Raw genomic sequence first — 18,562 nt, 5'->3', positions numbered from 1 at the left:
TTCAGATAAGGAAGAAACTGTTTGTGGGAGGTTGGGGAAACCTGAGCAGATAGTGGGGGCTGAGAAAACCCAAGCCAGCTCAGATCTGGTGGGGGCTGGGCCCGGATATTGAAAAGGGTGCTTTTTGACCAGGATTTGTGAATCAAAGGTCAGTTGGGAAATCAGAAAGGAAATCTTAAAGGGACCTCAATCCCCATCACTACTATGTGTCAGGTACTGTATCAAACACTTTCTACAAATGTCTTGTTTAAGATTTACAACAACCAAGAGATTTGGTTGGTGGTAAAACTCCATTTTATAACTGAAAAAACTGAGGCAAACAGAGGTGAAAGAGGCCACATTTAAATTCAATCTTCCTAACTAGAGCCTCAGAGATCTATTGATGGCTATACCATTCAGTTATACTAGAAGATTGTGAGTTTTTAATATTCTGTACTAAGTTGACAGAGAGAGAGCTCTGAAAATCTATTGCTCAGAAACTTAATGATCCAAAAGACTTATCCTTTTTAAATGGAAGAGAGTGGAAGAACCTGAGAGAAAAATGTAGGCATGATTCAGGACTGACCACCCTACCCAAAAAGTATAACAGGCAGCAGGCCAAGTCCTGGGTCTGGCAGAAAGTCTTAATTAAGGGAATAAAAATGGAGAGAATAATAACTAATATTTATATAATGGTCTACTATGTGTCAGTCATAGTGCTAAGTATTTTCTTTACAAATGTAATTTTATTTGATCCTTATAATATCCTTGGGAAGTATGTATAGCAATTATAGCCATTGCACCAATGAGAAAACTGATGCAAACAGGTAAAAATAATTTGTTTAGAATCATACAACTAGGAAATGTCTGAGAACAGATTTTAATTTAGATCTTTATTGACTTCAGACATATACTCTATACACTATGCCTTCTATTGATCACAATGAAAAATGACTGCAAATCTAGAGAAATTAAAAAAAAAAAAAAAGGATTTTCCCATAAGATTACATAGAAAAAAATGAAGTAAATTGTTTTTTGGGGTTTTTTGGTTTGTTTGTTTGTTTGTTTTTGCTGAGGCAATTAAAGTTAAGTGACTTGCCCAGGGTCACAAAGCTAGCAAGAGTTAAGTGAATGAGACCAGATTTGAACTCTGGTTGAAGTAAAATTTTTAAAAAACAAATATGATTCTTAAAATGTGCACATGTGGGGTAGAAATTGGAGAGAGGGCTTAATGAAGAATATCAGAAAGAGGGAAAAAAAGAAAAAAAATTAGAATCTAAGGAACATATCTTAAAGTGTCTCTTAGGCAGCTGGGAAATATATAAACAAAATGTGGTATATTAATGTAATGAAAGGTATTCATAAAAAAAATGACAAAAGATACAGTTTTAAAGAATGACAGGTTCTTTGTTCTAAGTGAATGTTAAAATGAACAGAATGAGAGTAACAATTTATATAAGGACAGTAACATTGTGAAAGAAAGAAAAAACAAATTTAAAAGACTTAAGAACTCTAAAATACTATGACCATATGATTTTTAATGAAACATGTTATCTGCTTCCTAACAGAAAAGTGATGGACAAAAAGGTGGAAAGTCATATTTTTTTGGACACAGTCATTTTTCTTGACTAAGCTTTTTCATCACATTGAATTTTTTTCTCTTTCTTTAATTTGATTTTTATTTTAAAAGGAGGGACAATATAGTATCTGAAAACAAAAGGAATAATAATGCTTCTTAAAAAGGGAACCACTGTAGTTTTTTAATGTAAATTTTAAAAATGAAATTTTTTATGAAAGCTGGGAATATTTTGAGAATAATTTTTCAAAGTACTAACCTCACAAGCTTTTGAAAAGGAAAATGTTTAATGAAACTGAAAATTATTATATTGTGAGAAAAATTAGGAAGGCTGTTATGAACATTTTTTAATGATTCAAGAGTCTGATAAGATTATATCCCCAATATGGCTAACAGGACATGTGTCATGATATTTATTTAAAGACTTGCCAACAAGAATGACCAAAGACTGAGAATCTTGTTTCCCAAAACTATGGAGAGAAGGAGGAATTTTGGAGTGACTTCTAACGAAAGCACTACTTTTTTTTTTAATCTACCTATGATAAATAATGCATTTGTATGGACAATCTACTTTAGCCTCCTAGATTCTCACTAGAAAACACAATGAAGGGCGAAGGTAGCATTTATTAGATCTCTAAGTTATCACATAAGTGAGGAGATCCTTTTCAATTGAACATATAATAAACACTCATCAATCATCTACTATGGGCCAGATATTGTGCTAATCTATAATCAAAAAAAAAAAAAAAAGATACAAAAAGCAATCTTACCTTAGATGATAACATCTAATGTAAAAAATAATATGCAAACAAATATATACAAGGCAAGCTACATAGAGAATAAATAGCAAATAATTAATAGAAGGAAGGAACTAGAATTAAAAGGGATTGGGGAAGTCTCTCTGAAGGAGATAGGATTTTAGTTGGAAATTAAAGAAAAGAAAGACAGTCGGTTATTAGAGTGAAGTAGGGAGAGAATCCCAGGCATGATAGATAGTCACAAAGAGTACCAGGAGACAAAAGATAATGTCTCATTATGGGAACAGCCAGCAAAATAGTGCTACTAGATCAAAGAATGAGTATTGGAGAGTAAGAATTTTTTTTTTAATTGAAAGATAAGGGGTCAAGGTTATGAAGGGCTCTGAGCACCAAAAAGAACATTTTGCATATGCTCTTGGAGTTGATAAGAAGCCAGTGGAATTTATTAACTAAGAAAGTGATGTAATCAAAGTTTTGTGTAAGGAAAATGATGTTAGTGGCTAAATGGAAAATAGATTACAATGGGGGAAAATTGGAAGCAGGCAGACCAAATAACAGGCCATTACACTAATAATGGTGTGAGGTAATGAGACCCTGTTCTCAAATTATATGATGATATAGAGAAGAAAGGGAAGAGAAAGGCTTATTAAATATGTAGAGTTGTTTAATATTTATAAAATTATTTCTCTTTAGAAGACAGTAGGACCATCAAAGGAAGATTTACTTTACTTTGTTTCTAGTGCAGTAAATGCCTCACTTTGTAATCTCTTCCATTTCAAAGAAATTTGGAAAAAATAGAATGGAGATTCCTGGTCTTGCCATAAGATTTATTTTATGAAATTGTGATATTTAAGGGATAAGTGCAAGCAGAAGAGAAGAAGAAGATAAAACAGAAGAGAGAAGGAGGTATATTTGGAAGATACTACAAAGGTGAAATTGTCAACCCTTGGTAGCAGTTTGGCTATGAAGAATGACAAAAAGTGAAGATTTCAGGATTACTGTTATGTTGTGAGCCTAAAAGATTGGAAGGAGGGTGTTGTCCTCTACAGAAACAGAGGAAATACCAGATGGGAGAACTAGGTAATGATGTATTTTTGGTTATGATATCTACTCTTTAAAATGATAAAGAGGAAGTTGGTGATGTGAGATTAGGATCATCAGGAACAAGAAGGTAATGATTTCATGTGAGCTGATGAGATCACCAAGTAAAAAGAGAGATCCTTGAAAGAATAAAAATGTTTTAAAAGGTAAAGAAAGAATCAGAACTAATGGGAAACAATTCATGTCATGATTTTGTCAAGTGAAATTATATGATGACATAGAGAAGAAAGGGAAGAGAAAGGCTTATTAAATATGTAGAGTTGTTTAATATTTATAAAATTATTTCTCTTCAGAAGACAGTAGGAAGGAATTTCTCTTCAGAAGACATCAAAGGAAGATTTCTCTTCAGAAGACATCAAAGGAAGATTTACTTTACTTTGTTTCTAGTGCAGTAAATGCCTCACTTTGTAATCTCTTCCATTTCAAAGAAATTTGGAAAAAAATAGAATGAAGATTCCTGGTCTTGCCATAAGATTTATTTTATGAAATTGTGATATTTGAGGGATAAGTGCAAGCAGAAGAGAAGAAGATAAAACAGGAAAAACAACTGGAAGGAAAGACAAAGTTAGGGGTGGCCATAGGAAGGGCTCTTCACTTAGCATAATTTCAAATCTACATTCCCATTCTTTGAAAAGACCTATGTCCTGGAAATACAGATGCTAAGCATTTCATTGGGGGCTTGCTGGGTACTATGATTAAGCAATCATATCAATAAAGTATTGAAGAAGTCAAAAAAGATAGCCCAGCATGCAAATAATTAACAGAGAAACTCCTGAATTAGAAGAGGTCAAAGGAGATAACCTTAGACACAAATGATTAATAGAATTTAACATTCTTAAGAGAAATTCCAGTCTTATTTACAATCTTCTCAGGAATCTCTTTGATGAACAAACATCTCTATATCTGAAGGAAGCAGAAAAGTCATTTGCAAATACAAACTTTGTTTTATGATCCTGTTTCATGTATAAAATGAATCTCCAAAATTCTATTCTTTGCACTAGACTTTTCTCTGCCTTATGCCCCCTGACTTTGCTGTGGTGTCCCCTTTCAAGCAGTTTGGCCTTTCTCCCTGGAGGCCAATTGCCTGCCTGTCCTTTCCTAATCAATAAAGATTTTGTTTTATCACAGCATTGAGTAAGTGAATTCATTTGCTAACAACCCGACCTTGGTATTTTGGAGGAAGAGGAGGAGAGAGATAATTAGACAGCCAGGGAAAAGGAAGCTCTGACCCATCTTGGCCTTAGAGCATCATTTTGCCCCCATCAGTAATATGTTTTATTTCCTATTTGTCTATTAATTCCTTAGGTTAATTAATCTGGATGTCTTATGTGCTACTTGCTCCAGAGTTGTATGAAATTGTCCAGAGCAGCTGGATCCTGAAATCACTGACATTGAGTCATTGGTATGAATTGATCAGTGACTTTTTCAATCTGGGAGAATCTATACGCAAATAGTACATATAATATGCATTGTATTCTTTCTTGCTTGCTTTCTTTCTTTTTCCCCTGAGGCAATTAGAGTTAATTGCTACACAAACAGGAAGTGTTAAGTATCTCAGGTCACATTTGAACTTAGATCCTCCTGACTTCAGAGCTGATATTCTATCCACTACACCAACTAGCTGCCTGTATTATTTCTTTTATTGATCCCAGGCAACAAAATAAAACATTGTTTACACTCTGTGAGTGTCTACCTGTTTTTAGAAATGGCCTACTCAATTCACCTATTGACAAAATAGATCTTACAGTTCTTAAAATTAGGATGGACCTCTGAGAAAGATTGGAGGAAGGATATTGGGGAAAACTATGGTGATGTAAAGAAATATATCAATAAAACATATTTTAAAGAAAACTAACCAAAAGTAGAATGGGCAGAAAAGATGAAAAGCTCCCCTCATCACAGCACTTCTTTAAGCATAGGATGAATGGCCTTTGAAATCCTTTCCAACTTTAAGGTTATGTTATCTTAACTATTGTAAAATGTGCTCCTAGAGCTGAATTCTTTATAAATATAAATGTGATTTCTACTATAATCTAGCAAAATTCCATGTATAATTGCATGATTAATTCTGCAATATAAAAGTTGAGAACAGAATTAGGAATTGAAATTTTGCGGCAACTAAGAAGGAGAAAACTGAGGATCCCAGGGATGATTTGGAAAAGTAGCTGAATTTTGCCTAGACCTACCCTGATCTGGTCCTATTGTGTGTATTACATAATTTTATGGGACTAGGAACCAAATGATTGTTTCTACAATTTATTTCTTGGAATTCCCTAATAGTAATGCTTTACCCATCAGCAGCCTGAAGTGCCACAGTGACTACAAATAAATTTCTTTCTTAAATATAACATTAACTCTACAAGTCTAGCAGCAGAAGTAGATTTAAGTAAGTGGCCATGGCTTCTATCTAACCATCTTAAGTGAGAATGCTCTTTTTTTAGTTGATCTTTACCATGCCTTTTATATCACCTCAATAAATTGCTTTTTAAAAAAGATTCTAACTCTCATTCTAATATTTTGAGATGCAATGAATCAGAAATGGCTTTTCTTCTCAGTAGAGCATTATTTTCCATGTGACACTACACAAAAGATGCCTGTTTTCTTAAATACACAAAATGTACTAAAGAGGTAGTCATACAAAAAGTCTGACTGCACCATATAAAATTACTCTCATAATACAGTCTCTGAAAATCATTCTTCCTCAGTTGAACTTCAATTGGTCCCTTCTCTTTTCCTAGAGTTTTATCTAAAGATTATCTAATTTCTTCTAATATGATTTCCTCCTTGTGTTCCCCCAAGGATTATTTCCTATGCTACCATCAATCACATTTTTTTTTCCCTGAGGCAAATGGGGTTAAGTGACTTGCCCAGGATCACATAGCTATCAATCACATTCTTGTGTGACTTTCTCTATTGTTGGGACTTGATATTGTTACAGGTGCTCAAACAATATTTTAAGTTGGGTTCTCATTAAGCCCTCATTAAGATAATATAGGACATTAAGTCCTACATTATCTCCTATCCTATCAGGATAATAAATCACTATCTGCTGCATCAAAATAGAACTTCAAAACCTCTCCCATTACCCCCATATTTGAAGAATTTTCTCTATATCTGACAGATTATTGACCCACTCCTGTAAGGAGATACTGTTTTCTATTCTAGCTTTTAATAAATGTTTTTAGATAAATATGTGTGTATTAATGAATAAAAGACCATGATTAATAACCTTGAATAACTCAAAATATTTTGGAATAATAATTTCTCTCTCAGAAGGATATTAATTCCTAAAAAAAAACATATAGGGTGGTGATGAGGATCATATGGGATGAGAATAGAAAAAATGATTTGAAAAAAGAGTATATTATAGACGTTTGATGTACAAAAAGTGGAAGAAGGAAAGATGTTGAATGAGGGAGACAAGGTCATTGGAAGAAACATAAAAGAAGGAGGACTCCTGGTCAGGAGTTAACAAATGCAGATGAGAAAAAGAACCAGAAAATGCATGACTTCACAGGACCTCTAAAATAAGCAAACAAAAGAAGTTGTGGATACTTTCCTTATCATAGAGAACCTAAGCAAATGACTGAATAATGAGGTTGGTTGGTTCTCTGCCTTTTTCAATCATATTAGTTGTCTTTTTTGAATTGACTCAAATTGTGACTTTGAAGAATTTCCAAATAAAATTCTTCATACCTTTCCTAATCTCTGCTTTTAACTTCCCATGATTTCCCCTGAGTATTCTGTATCTTATCTCTGCTTAAATGTCTTCAGGTTCAGAGTTTGGGGAGTGAGTTAAAAACTGACTCACCAGGCCCTGTGCCACCAGCTGTGGAGCTCCTGTGACTTTCTTGGCTGCAGTATGCAGTATGTAGCAGAATGCTACAGTCTCTGGAACCTAAAGGAGAGAGATTTTATATCAAAATCACATATCCCTGGGAATAGCCTCCAGAATTTAGATAAGAGGCCCTAGGGCCCAGAGCAAACACTGCTCTAAATCCCTTGATTACCGAGGCAGATTGTTCTTCTTTGGGGAGTTACTGGATAGACTATAGCTGACAACCATTTGCTGTTCCTGTGAGGCAAACTTGTTTCTTCTTACATGGGAAGTTGCTGGCCAGTCTATACTAGCCTCTTCACATTTTATAGCAGTCTGTTCTAACCTTTATTTATTAGATTTGTTTTTGTTCTAGATTTAGGTCAAATTACAGCTGTAAAAACTGCTTCTAGGACCTGGATCATCCCATTGATGCTTTTAGCACACCACACTCATTCCCCTCCATGGACTAAGAGCCAGCCCTTCTCCCCTTCTTAGCAGAAAGCAGTTTTGAATGAGAGACTTTGCCCCCTGCCCCTGATGAACTTCAATGGAGGAATTGGAAATGATTGCTAAATTATTGTTAAAATTTAAACTGTATTACTGTGTGTTTAAGATTTGGGATGGAAATTGTTAAAATTGTGTAAATATTGTTGTTAAAGATGTTTCTTTCAGAGCATGTAATTATCCTAAGGACTATACTAATCTATTATGTATAGGAACTTTAATTCACTGTCAAAATTTATATTGACAATTTATTTACTTCTCTTCAGATGATTCCTTCCATAAGAATAAAAAGGGAGGAAGAGATAAGGAATCATGAAAGTTTGTGGATTTTTCTCAAAAGTACCTGAAAGTAATCCCTAGTTTTCTATTCACTTTGCCTCAGGCACTTCTGTCCCATCCTTGTCATTATGTCCCTTATAACTGAAGCTCTTCTAGTTTTGTGATGTCCATACTAGTTCTCTGGAGGGCCTCAGGATCAGTCAAGAGTCAGGATCAGTCAAAGTCCTTGGTCTTTAGGAGGAAAAGTGAAGAAGGCAGGCAAGCTCTCACGTGGCTCCTCAAAGATGGATTCTGGACTCTGGAGTCTGAAGCCTGAAGTCTTCCCTGCTAAATGTGCTGTGGCAGAGAAACTCCGACTTTCTCACTCAGCCCTCCAATCCTTCCCTACAATTACCTCAACACAATACAATCAGCAAGTGGCAATCTGAGGAGAACCATCACATCACCATATCACCTAAGTATATATTTATAGAACCATTATCTCACATTGAGTAGGTATTTAGCTTTATGTACTCCACTGGCTTAGATTCAAGTACACCTTTACAGAGTTCCATCCCTCTGTAATTATTCTAGCCCTCTACACTTTTTCCTTTTTTACTCCTTGCTTGGCTAATCATTTAAATCACTACTGGACTGTGATTGCTGGTTATGTTTTAGCTTTGAAACCCCTTATTCTATTGGAATTGCCATAACAGACTCAGTTTTGGGGATGATTTTCTGATTGCCTGTTTTTAGGAAATCTTCAAGATATAGGTACCTTGTGATTCAGTCTCTCTGATCCATTTCTCCAGTCCTGTATCCCCAGTTCCTTAATTAGTATTTTAGCATTTTCAAAGGACATTGCAGTTTAATATCAGGCCTCTAAAAGTTCATGGATTTGCCTGCTTTGATGGTCTAACTGTGTATTCTCTGACACTCTTCTCAGAAATCCAGATCCTTCCTGTATCCTAGTAGCAGCACCTGCCTGTTTTTCTGAGCAGGGATAGGTGGATCTACTCCAGGCCTCACCTTTCACCCTTTGGAATCTCTGACAATCGTGGGGTGCCCCTCTTAAGATGGGCACCATAATTGTCTTGAGCATTGCTGCTGCTCTATAATCAGGGGCTGAGTTAAGTGCACAAATGACCACAGGTCTAACTTAGATCAAATTGTCCATCTCAAACTGGATTTCCTGGTTGAGATAGTGCTCCAGAACTGAAGAGTACCTGACATGTTTGCAAAAGGGAGCCTTTGTATTGTTAATTAATTCTGGGGTTATTAGAGAGAGACTTGTCTTTGCCATAAGTCCTTGCATTTTTCTAGTTTTATTTTGGCTTATTTGCTTCACATAGGGTTGGTTAAAATTATGGTGCTAAAAATTTCCAAGTATCCTGCCTCAGTTTCCCTGAACTGTTCTGCCTCAGTTCCTTTAATTGTTCTGCCTCAATCCCCCTAGTTGCACCCCCCCCACCTCCTGACCATCAGGACTGATATAACTTAAGGCTGGTTACTCTGAGGTTATAAATTGTAAGTGTATAATCTCAAGATAAGGAGGAGTTCAGACATCTTGGCTCCTAAGTCCTCCTAAATTATCAAGAATTTCATATATTTGAACATTTATCAATGAGAAAATTCCTTGAATTCTTATAAATTTGGGTCAGTTCTCTATATATCTTAGAAATGAGGCCTTTATCAGAATATTCTTATTATCATGAAAAGATAATGACTAATGTTGGAAGGGATGTGTGGAAAAATGGGACACTAATCATTGTTAGTGGAATGGCAAAATAATCTAACCATTCTGGAGAGCAATCCAAAACTATCAAACTGTGCATACTCTTTGACTTAGAAGGACTTACTGGATCTTTTCCCAAGGAAATCATAAAGGAGGGAAAGAGACCTACATGTGCAAAAATGCTTGTAGCAGCTTGTTTTGTGTAGCAAAGAATTGGAAAAGGAGTGGATGCCCATCAGTTGACTGAACAAGTTGTGGTATATGAAAGTAATGAAATTATGATGAACAAGCTGATTATGAAAAGCCTGGAAAGATATACATGAACTTATGCTGAGTGAAACAAGCAGAACAAGGAATGTATAGTACATAATAACAAGAAGAATATGTGATGATCAACTATGAAAGATTTGACTTTTCAGTATTTCAGTGATCCCAAGCAACCCCAATAGATTTTGGACAGAAAATAGCATCTGCATTCAGAAAAAGAACTAAGATGGAATGTAAATCAACACATGCTATCTTCACATCTTTTTTCTGTGTTTTTTTTCTCCCATTTTTTTTTTTTGCTCTGAGTTTTCTCTCCCAATATGATCCATAAAGCAATTTGTATTAAAAATAAATAAACTTACTACAATATGAAAGAGAAAATATATGCCCTGATAATCTGAAAACAAAATAAAGTTCTCTAGGAGATGATTAGTTCCTTATTATGATGAGTTCAGTATAGGCTGACTTATGACAACTCTGGAACCTTATTTGGAGGTTCCTTGGCAAGGATATTGGAACACTGTGCCATTGACTTCTTCAGCTCATTTTACAAATGAGGAACTGAGGCAGAGTCAAATGGCTGACCCATCACCCCTCACCTAGTGTCTGAGGTCAGATATGAACTCATAAAGATGAATCGTCTACTTCCACATCCAATCCTTCATCACTACCTACAGGCTTCCACTATACCGTGTCCAATAACATTATTATCCCACAAGTATAGGTATATAATTCTGCTCCATATTTAGGATACATCATCATCTACCTGAGGCCTAGGTTGGTAGTTTGATTATTCCAGCCCCTGTGATCCTCCCAAAGTCCTAGGCCTAGCATACTTAAATTCAGGATCAATTTTATATAACTTTCCCCTAATTGATGAAGTATGTGGGTAAGAAAAAACCTCATTCAGGTGCATACAGTGTCACTAGTCATCCCTCCCACACACAATTTAAAATCCTGTAGTCCCCAGTATGCCCAATAATTCCCTGAAGATGGACAATCTGCTTTGGTAATCAAGGGATTAACCTAGAGCAATGCTTGCTCTGGGCCCTAAGGCCCAGTCTATTTAGACTATTTAGAAATCTAAATTCTGGAGGCTATTCCCAGAGATATGTGACTTTGGTATAAAGTCTCTCTCTTTGAAGCTCCCTCGACTGTGGTGTACCCTGCAAAGTATAAGAAGCTCAAGAGACCTTCTAGTATAGGGCCTGGTAAGTCAATCTTTAGCTCAATTTCAGAGCTCTGAATCCCCAGACATTTAATCAGAGCTTAGATACAGAATTGATAGGGAAATATGTGGAAATTAAAGGCACAGATTAGGCAGAATTTGAAGAATTCTATTTGAAAATTTTTGAATGTCATAGTTTGACAAAATATATATAGACTTAACAAGTGTGATTTTAAAAGGCACAGAACTAAACTCATTATTCAATTATCTTTTGCAGTATAATTTATTTAGTATCCACTGCTTCTTTTATTTGATTATACTTATACATCAACTCCCCCAATATCTTTTATCACTCTGCCCCCATGCTATATCCCTTTCCCCTCATATTTTCCTACAAGGTAAGATATAGTTCTATACTTCTAATTACATACATACATATATATATATATATATATATATATATATATATATATATATATATATATATATATATATATATATATATGTTATATGTGAATGTGTTATTTCTTATTTGAACCAATTCTAATGAGAGTAAGGTTCCCTAACTCACCCTCTCCTTTCCCTCTTCCCCTTCACTGTAAAAGCCTTTTATTGTCTCTTTTTTTTAATGGCAGATAATTTGCAGCATTCCCTTTCTCCATTTCTTTTTCTTCTAGTTCATTCCTCTATCATCCCTTAATTTCATCATTTAAAAAAAAAAAAAAAACTATTATCCCCTCATATTCAACTCACACCCATGCCCTCTGTATATATACTTCTTACAACCATTATAATAAGGAGAATGTTCTGAGTTACAAGTATCATTCTTCCTTGTAGGAATGTAAACAGATAAAACTTATTAAGTCCCTTATGATATCATTTTCCTGATTACTTCCTTATGATTTTCCTTATTCTTGTATGTAAAAATCATATTTTCCATTCAGCACTGGTCTTTTCATCATTAATGCATGAAAATCCTCTGTTTCTTTGAATGACCACATTGTCCTCTGAAGGTTTATACTGAGTTTTGCTGGGTAGGTGATTGTTACAATCCTAATTCCACTGCTCTCCAGAATATCATATTCCAAGTTCTCTGGTTCTTTAATGTAGAAGCTGCTAAATCTTGTGTTATCCTGACTATGGTTTCACTATACATAAATTGTTTCTTTCTGGATCCTTGGACTATTTTCTCTTTGACCAGAGAGTTCTGTAATTTGACTATCACATTCCTAGGAGTTTTTATTTTGTTACTTCTTTTAGGAGGTGATCAGTGGATTCATTAAATTTCTATTTTATTCTCTAGTTGTAGAATATAAGGACAATTTTCCTTGCTAATTACTTGAAAGATGATATCCAGGCTCTCTTTTTGTTCATGACTTTCAGGTAGACAATTTTTAAATGAACTCTCCTGTACCTATTTTCCAGGTCAGTTGTTTTTACACTGAAATATTTCACATTTTTCCTATCTTTTATTTTATTTTTTTTTGTTTTCCTTTATTGTATCTTGATCTCTTATATGATCATTACCATCCATTTGTCAATTCTATTTTTTAAGGAATTATTTTCCTCCGTAAACCTTTGTTCCTTTTTTTCCCAATTTGCCAATTTTGCTTTTTTAAGAATTCTTCTTCTCATTAACTTTTTGCACCTCTCTCAATTCTTTCCCTAATTTTTCCTCCATTTCTCTTGCTTGATTTTCAAAGTCCCTTTTGAGCTCTTCTATGGACTTCTATAGACTGATTTTCTTTGAAGCTATTTCCATAGGAGCTTTGGCTTTATTATCATTTTCTGAGTGTGTGTTTTGATCCTCCTTGTCACCATAATAGCTTTCCATGTTCAGAATTTTTTTTTCATTTTCTGCTCATTTCCCTAGCCTATTACTCTGCTTTTAAGTCTTTGTTAAAGTAGCTCTGTTTCCAAGGTGAAGGGTACAGTATCCCAAGCTTCAGGTGTTTTGTGCAGTTGTTTTCACCTTTTCTGATGAGATTTCCTGTTGATTTGCCTTTGGCTTGAAAATTTTCCACTCCATCTTTTTGGGTATACTAATGATCTAAAGTTTATTTAGAGTCATTATTTATGGAATTTGGAGCAGTTTGGGGGAAAGGTTAGGCAAGGTCCAGCCATTGCTCTCATATCAATACCTCCTTGAACTAATAATTTTTAATTGGTTTGAGCCATTTGAAATTAGTTTTTTCCTCATGTAGATAAAGAAGGATTTCAATATTGTTTTAAAATATGATGCCCAGCATTAAGCACATATTCAAGATGTGGCCTGTACACAGTATACTATGAGTAAAACTCTTATAATTTGATCCATGCTTCTATGTACTAGCTTTGACTATTCCCACATAAAAGATAGAGATTTGGGAGTGGGGGGAACAGAATTTCCCTATCACTTGCTGGACAGGTGATTTTATTGAGGCTTGCAAATTTACAGATCTTCCTGGCTTTTGATTTTTGAAGGAAATTAGTAGGAAAAAAAAGGAAAAGAGTATATATTGGATTTATTATTTTGTTTTTCCATGTGTAAATGTGTGTTATGTCTGAGATATTATGGTGATGTGACCTCATATGAGGCACCCTTTTCCCACTCATCTATGTCCCCTTTCCCTGATACACTGGTGATTTATGCTTTAGATTATTGATGGTAATACAAAACCAAAGAGGCATTTCCACCTCTCCTAAAATTGCTGTCCCTTTCAGGTAATGTTGTATCAAAACAGATCTTCTGCTGTTATTGTCATACTAGTATAGACTACTGATTCTGATCATTACTTAATAATATTTGTTGATTATTGAATTAAATGGAGGTCTCTGAATGTTCCTGATAAATTCTTTGGATCATGTACTATTTAATATGCTTTATCAGTGAAAAAAGGTGAAGTCATGGTAGTAGGTTTGCATAATTAAAAATGATTCAGAATTAAGAGACTAATACTAACTGCTAAATAACGCCAAATGATAATTACATACCTAAAAGAATTTAAGATGAAAAAATAGTCAAATCTACTATGATAATAATTTTTTAAAATGTAAAGTTTCATGATAGTCCTAAAAAAAAATTTCTACAACTATAGTTAATGTAGGATGTGAATGAATAATAATCATTTTTAAAAATAGGCATTTTTTTCTACTTGACCACAAGTTTATTATACAACATTGTAATAACATAGAAACAAAAGTTAGTCTTCAACTTTAAACTGATTTAATCAAAATATGAAGGAAGTGATAATCTACCTGTACTCTATTCTGATAATGCAAAATTTGTAATACCCTGTTCAATTTTAGGTATCACATGTAAGAATGGACATTGACATTGTGTTGACATTATCATATTGGAGCACTTTCAGGAAATATTGACAAGACTTGAAGCCTTTCCAAGCTACACTGAAGAAAGAGGCTATTTAGGTTGGGGGGAGGGGGAGACTTGGGACAATGTAATTGTCTTCTACTGTTGGAGAACTGTCTTTCATAAACTATCTTTTTAAATGGTCCTAACTAGCAAGAATTGGTAGAGATTCAATAATTTTAATCATTTGAATTAATTTAAGTGACACATTTCTAAGAATTAGCCTAATTGAAGGAGGAATGGCCTCATTTGGGAGCAGTGAATTCCAGATCACTTGAGCCCTATACTTATATGCTACATGACTACTTGTTAAGTAAATCATGGAGCTGATTTCTGTTCAGGCAAGTATTTCATGAAATACTGATCACTGATGTTTTGTCATGTTATGAGATTGTTTTATTCTAAAGGTATTTTGAAAAGAAAAAAAAAATGCCTTTTCTATATGTCTTCAGAATGTAGAAGTATGAAGTGATAGCATCTAAATCCCTTCCAGCATTTGAAGGTCCATATACAATGACTATCGCCTTCAACAGTTATAAAAAGGATGCCCTCTTCCAATAATACTCAATTCCATCCCCCCTTTTTCATCTTACTGGGAATTCCAGGTCTGGAAAATTTCCACATCCTCATTGGTTTTCCTTTTTGTGTTGTGTATCTCATTGCCCTCTTGGGAAATATCACCATATTGTTTGTGATCAAGACTGAGAAAACACTTCATCAGCCAATGTTCTACTTTCTGGCAATGTTGGCCACTATTGATCAAGGCCTATCTACAGCTACCATTCCCAAAATGTTGGGCATCTTTTGGTTCAGATTTAAGGAAATCAGCTTTGGTGCATGTCTCATTCAGATGTTCTTTATACATATCTTCACTGTGATGGAATCAGCTGTACTATCATCTATGGCCTATGATCGCTATGTGGCAATCTGTAATCCCTTGCATTATAGCACGGTCCTCACTAACAGAGTGGTGACAATGATGGGCATTGGAGTGGTGGTAAGATCTTTCTTCACAGTGCTTCCCTTTGTGTTCCTGATCCTTCGACTTCCTTTCTGTGGAAATCATGTCATTCCTCATACCTATTGTGAACACATGGGCATTGCTCGATTGGCCTGTTCTAGCATTAGAGTCAATATGATCTATGGTCTATGTGCTATTGGAACTCTAATGTTGGACATTGTAGCTATTGCTGTATCTTACATTCTGATTCTCCAAGCTGTCTTTAACCTCCCCTCCCAGGATGCTCGACTAAAAGCCCTGAGTACCTGTGGTTCCCATGTTTGTGTCATCCTGGCCTTTTACACTCCAGCCTTATTCTCTTTCATGACCCACCGCTTTGGACGGAATGTTCCTCGTTATATCCATATCCTCCTGGCCAATTTGTATGTTGTTGTCCCACCCATGCTTAATCCTGTCATCTATGGAGTTAGGACAAAGCAGATCAGGGAAAAGGTATTAAAGATTTTACTGAATACATAAATCAGAAGTGAAGCTCCCACATTTTAATTTGCACTTTCCAGGAATCTTTAGAGAATATCCACAGGATAAACATAGAAATCATAGCAGAAAATGGCTCTACCTAAGAATAATAACCCTTCATCTCTTTTTATACTTTTAAAAATCCTCTGATGATAAAATTTTTTAAATGACTAATTTTCACATTACTGGTGATGGGTACTCAAATGTTGGAGCTTTTGATGCATGATCCTTTACTCTAATTTCTAAATCCTTTTGCATCTTTTGTGCCATCATAATCTTTCACATATTTCCCTTTAGCTCCACTAAAGAAAAATTTAAAACTTTCCCTAATATGATCAATTTTGATTTTTTGTTGTTTGTTTTTTAATCTTTTTTTAGGCAAGTTGGGACTAAATGACTTTCCCAGGATCACACACCTAGAAAGTGTCAAGTGTCTGGATTTAAGTGTGAAGAGGCTGGATTTAAACTCAGGTCTTCCTGACCCCAGGGCCAAGGGTTTATCCACTAAGCTATCTAGCTTCCCCCTGTGTGATCAGTTTTGCAGACCCTTCTCTGATTCTTGTTTATATATAACTATTTGGATCCTATTAGCACATAGTATTTTTTTTTCCTTTCTCCATCATAAAAATTTTTCATGTGGATGAGTGATATGCAGTCTTTGATATCCTTTACATTTGCTCTTTACTTCTACCTAAGAGGGCAAAGTTAGGAGCCTTTAGTCAGCTTCTGGGATATTCTCCAGGCAAACATGTGTGAAGTGCATTGCTAAAGAATAAATTGAGGAGAGAAGAGAAGTGTTTCTAAAATTCCTATTGTGCTCCAAGTCCTGTGTTAAATGCTGTACAAATAAAATCTTATTTGGTCCTAACAATAACCCTGTGAGGCAAGTGCTTTTCGCACAATTTTAAAGTTGAAAAAGATCAAATAGAGTTTAAGTTACTTGTCCAGGGTCACACTGCTAAGTCTGTGATTAGATTTGGATTCATATGTCCCTGCCTCTGAACTTAGAATGCCACCTGGCTCCCCAAGGATTAAATTTCCCAAGAATTTAAAATTAGGATACTTTAAATCTTTTAATTTAAATATCCTAAAAAGGATATTAAATACTGTATTAGACTATAAAGTCATGGGCACCAATCAAAGAGAAGTTGAAACTGACACAGACTTACTAAAAAGCTCAGAATGTTTTAATAGATAGGAAACCCAAGTTGAAAAATGTGGAAGAGGAAGAAGGTGATAAAAAAAAAAAGTAAGTTATGGATGATTAGGAAGGGCTATGTAAGTAGTGAAAGTAAGATAAGGAGATTTTGGGCAAAAGAAAACAGTGTAGTTATTATTTACTACAATATAGTCAAACAGGATGTTTATGTGTTGATGAGAAGGCTCTCTATAAAACTAAATAGAGATTAATCTTAAGCTGTACTTCAACAAAATAGAAACCTTCTCTATTTGACAGTTTCATGAAGTCCAAATCACAGAATCACAGAACCTCAGAGTTAAAAAATGTCTCTGTGGCTACCTAACCCAAATCACAACTAGAGAAGAGTCTTAGTCATTTAACCTCCACTTGAAGATCTACAGAGAGCAGGATTCTACTTCCCCTTTCACTATATCACATAGACAGTTTATATTTGTTGAAAGTTATAATTATTTGTTCTCACTCACCTGAAGTATTATTTTCTGTAACTTCTGCCCATGACTCTACCTCTTGGGGTTATGGAACCAGCGGATCCTAAAGTTGATTATATCAAGTTTAAAAGCTTTTGTACAAACAACACTAATGCAGACAAGATTAGAAGGGAAGCAATAAACTAGGAAAACATTTTTACAGTTAAAGGTTCTGATAAAAGCCTCATTTCCAAAATATATAGAGAATTGACTCTAATTTATAAGAAATCAAGCCATTCTCCAATCGATAAATAGTCAAAGGATATAAAAAGACAATTTTCAGATGATGAAATTGAAACTATTTCTACTCATGTGAAAAGGTTTTCCAAATCATTATTGATCAAAGAAATGCAAATTAAGACAACTCTAATACCATTATATACCTGTCAGATTGGCTAAGATGACAGGAAAAGAAAAGAATGAATGTTGAAGGGGATGCTTCTACTGGGCTTATATCCAAAAGAGGTCCTAAAGGAGGGAAAGGGGTCCAAATGAGCAAAAATGTTTTGGCAGCCCTTTTTGTAGTGTCAAGAAACTGAAAATTGAATGAGTACCCATCAGAATGGCTGAATAAATCGTGGTATGTGAATGTTATGTAATATTATTGTTCCATAAGAAATGATCAGCAGGATGACTTCATAGAGGCCTGGAGAGATTTACATGAATTGATGCTATGTGAAATGAGGTTTTTTTTGTTGTTTGCTTGCATTTTGTTTTCTTTCTCATTCTTTCCCCTTTTTGATGTGATTTTTCTTTTGCAGCTTGATATGTGTATAGAAATATGTATAGCAGAATTGTACATGTTTAACATATATTGGATCACTTGCTGTTTTAAGGGAGGGGGTGGGGGAAAGGGAGGGAAAAAAATTAGAACACAAGATTTTGTAAGATTGAATGTT

General features: G+C 34.7%; 1 protein-coding gene across 1 annotated transcript; it reads left to right on the top strand.

Moving 5' to 3' along the window:
- The first annotated feature begins 15,053 nt into the window (after window positions 1-15,053).
- Window positions 15,054-15,995, top strand: LOC141559882 (olfactory receptor 52E2-like). The gene has a single exon (XM_074297538.1). The coding sequence runs from the start codon at window positions 15,060-15,062 to the stop codon at window positions 15,993-15,995; it is 936 nt and encodes a 311-aa protein (XP_074153639.1). The 5' UTR covers window positions 15,054-15,059.
- The last annotated feature ends 2,567 nt before the right edge of the window (window positions 15,996-18,562 follow it).

The sequence above is a fragment of the Sminthopsis crassicaudata genome, chromosome 3, assembly GCF_048593235.1.
Source record: "Sminthopsis crassicaudata isolate SCR6 chromosome 3, ASM4859323v1, whole genome shotgun sequence".
NCBI classification, from domain to species: Eukaryota; Metazoa; Chordata; class Mammalia; order Dasyuromorphia; family Dasyuridae; genus Sminthopsis; species Sminthopsis crassicaudata.
Note: the sequence above shows the minus strand (reverse complement) of the source record. Positions and strands in the feature narration are given on the sequence as shown.

What these genes read in the sequence shown, in the direction of transcription:
- LOC141559882 (XM_074297538.1), top strand. Translation starts at nt 15,060, where the DNA reads ATGCCCTCTTCCAATAATACTCAATTCCATCCCCCCTTTTTCATCTTA.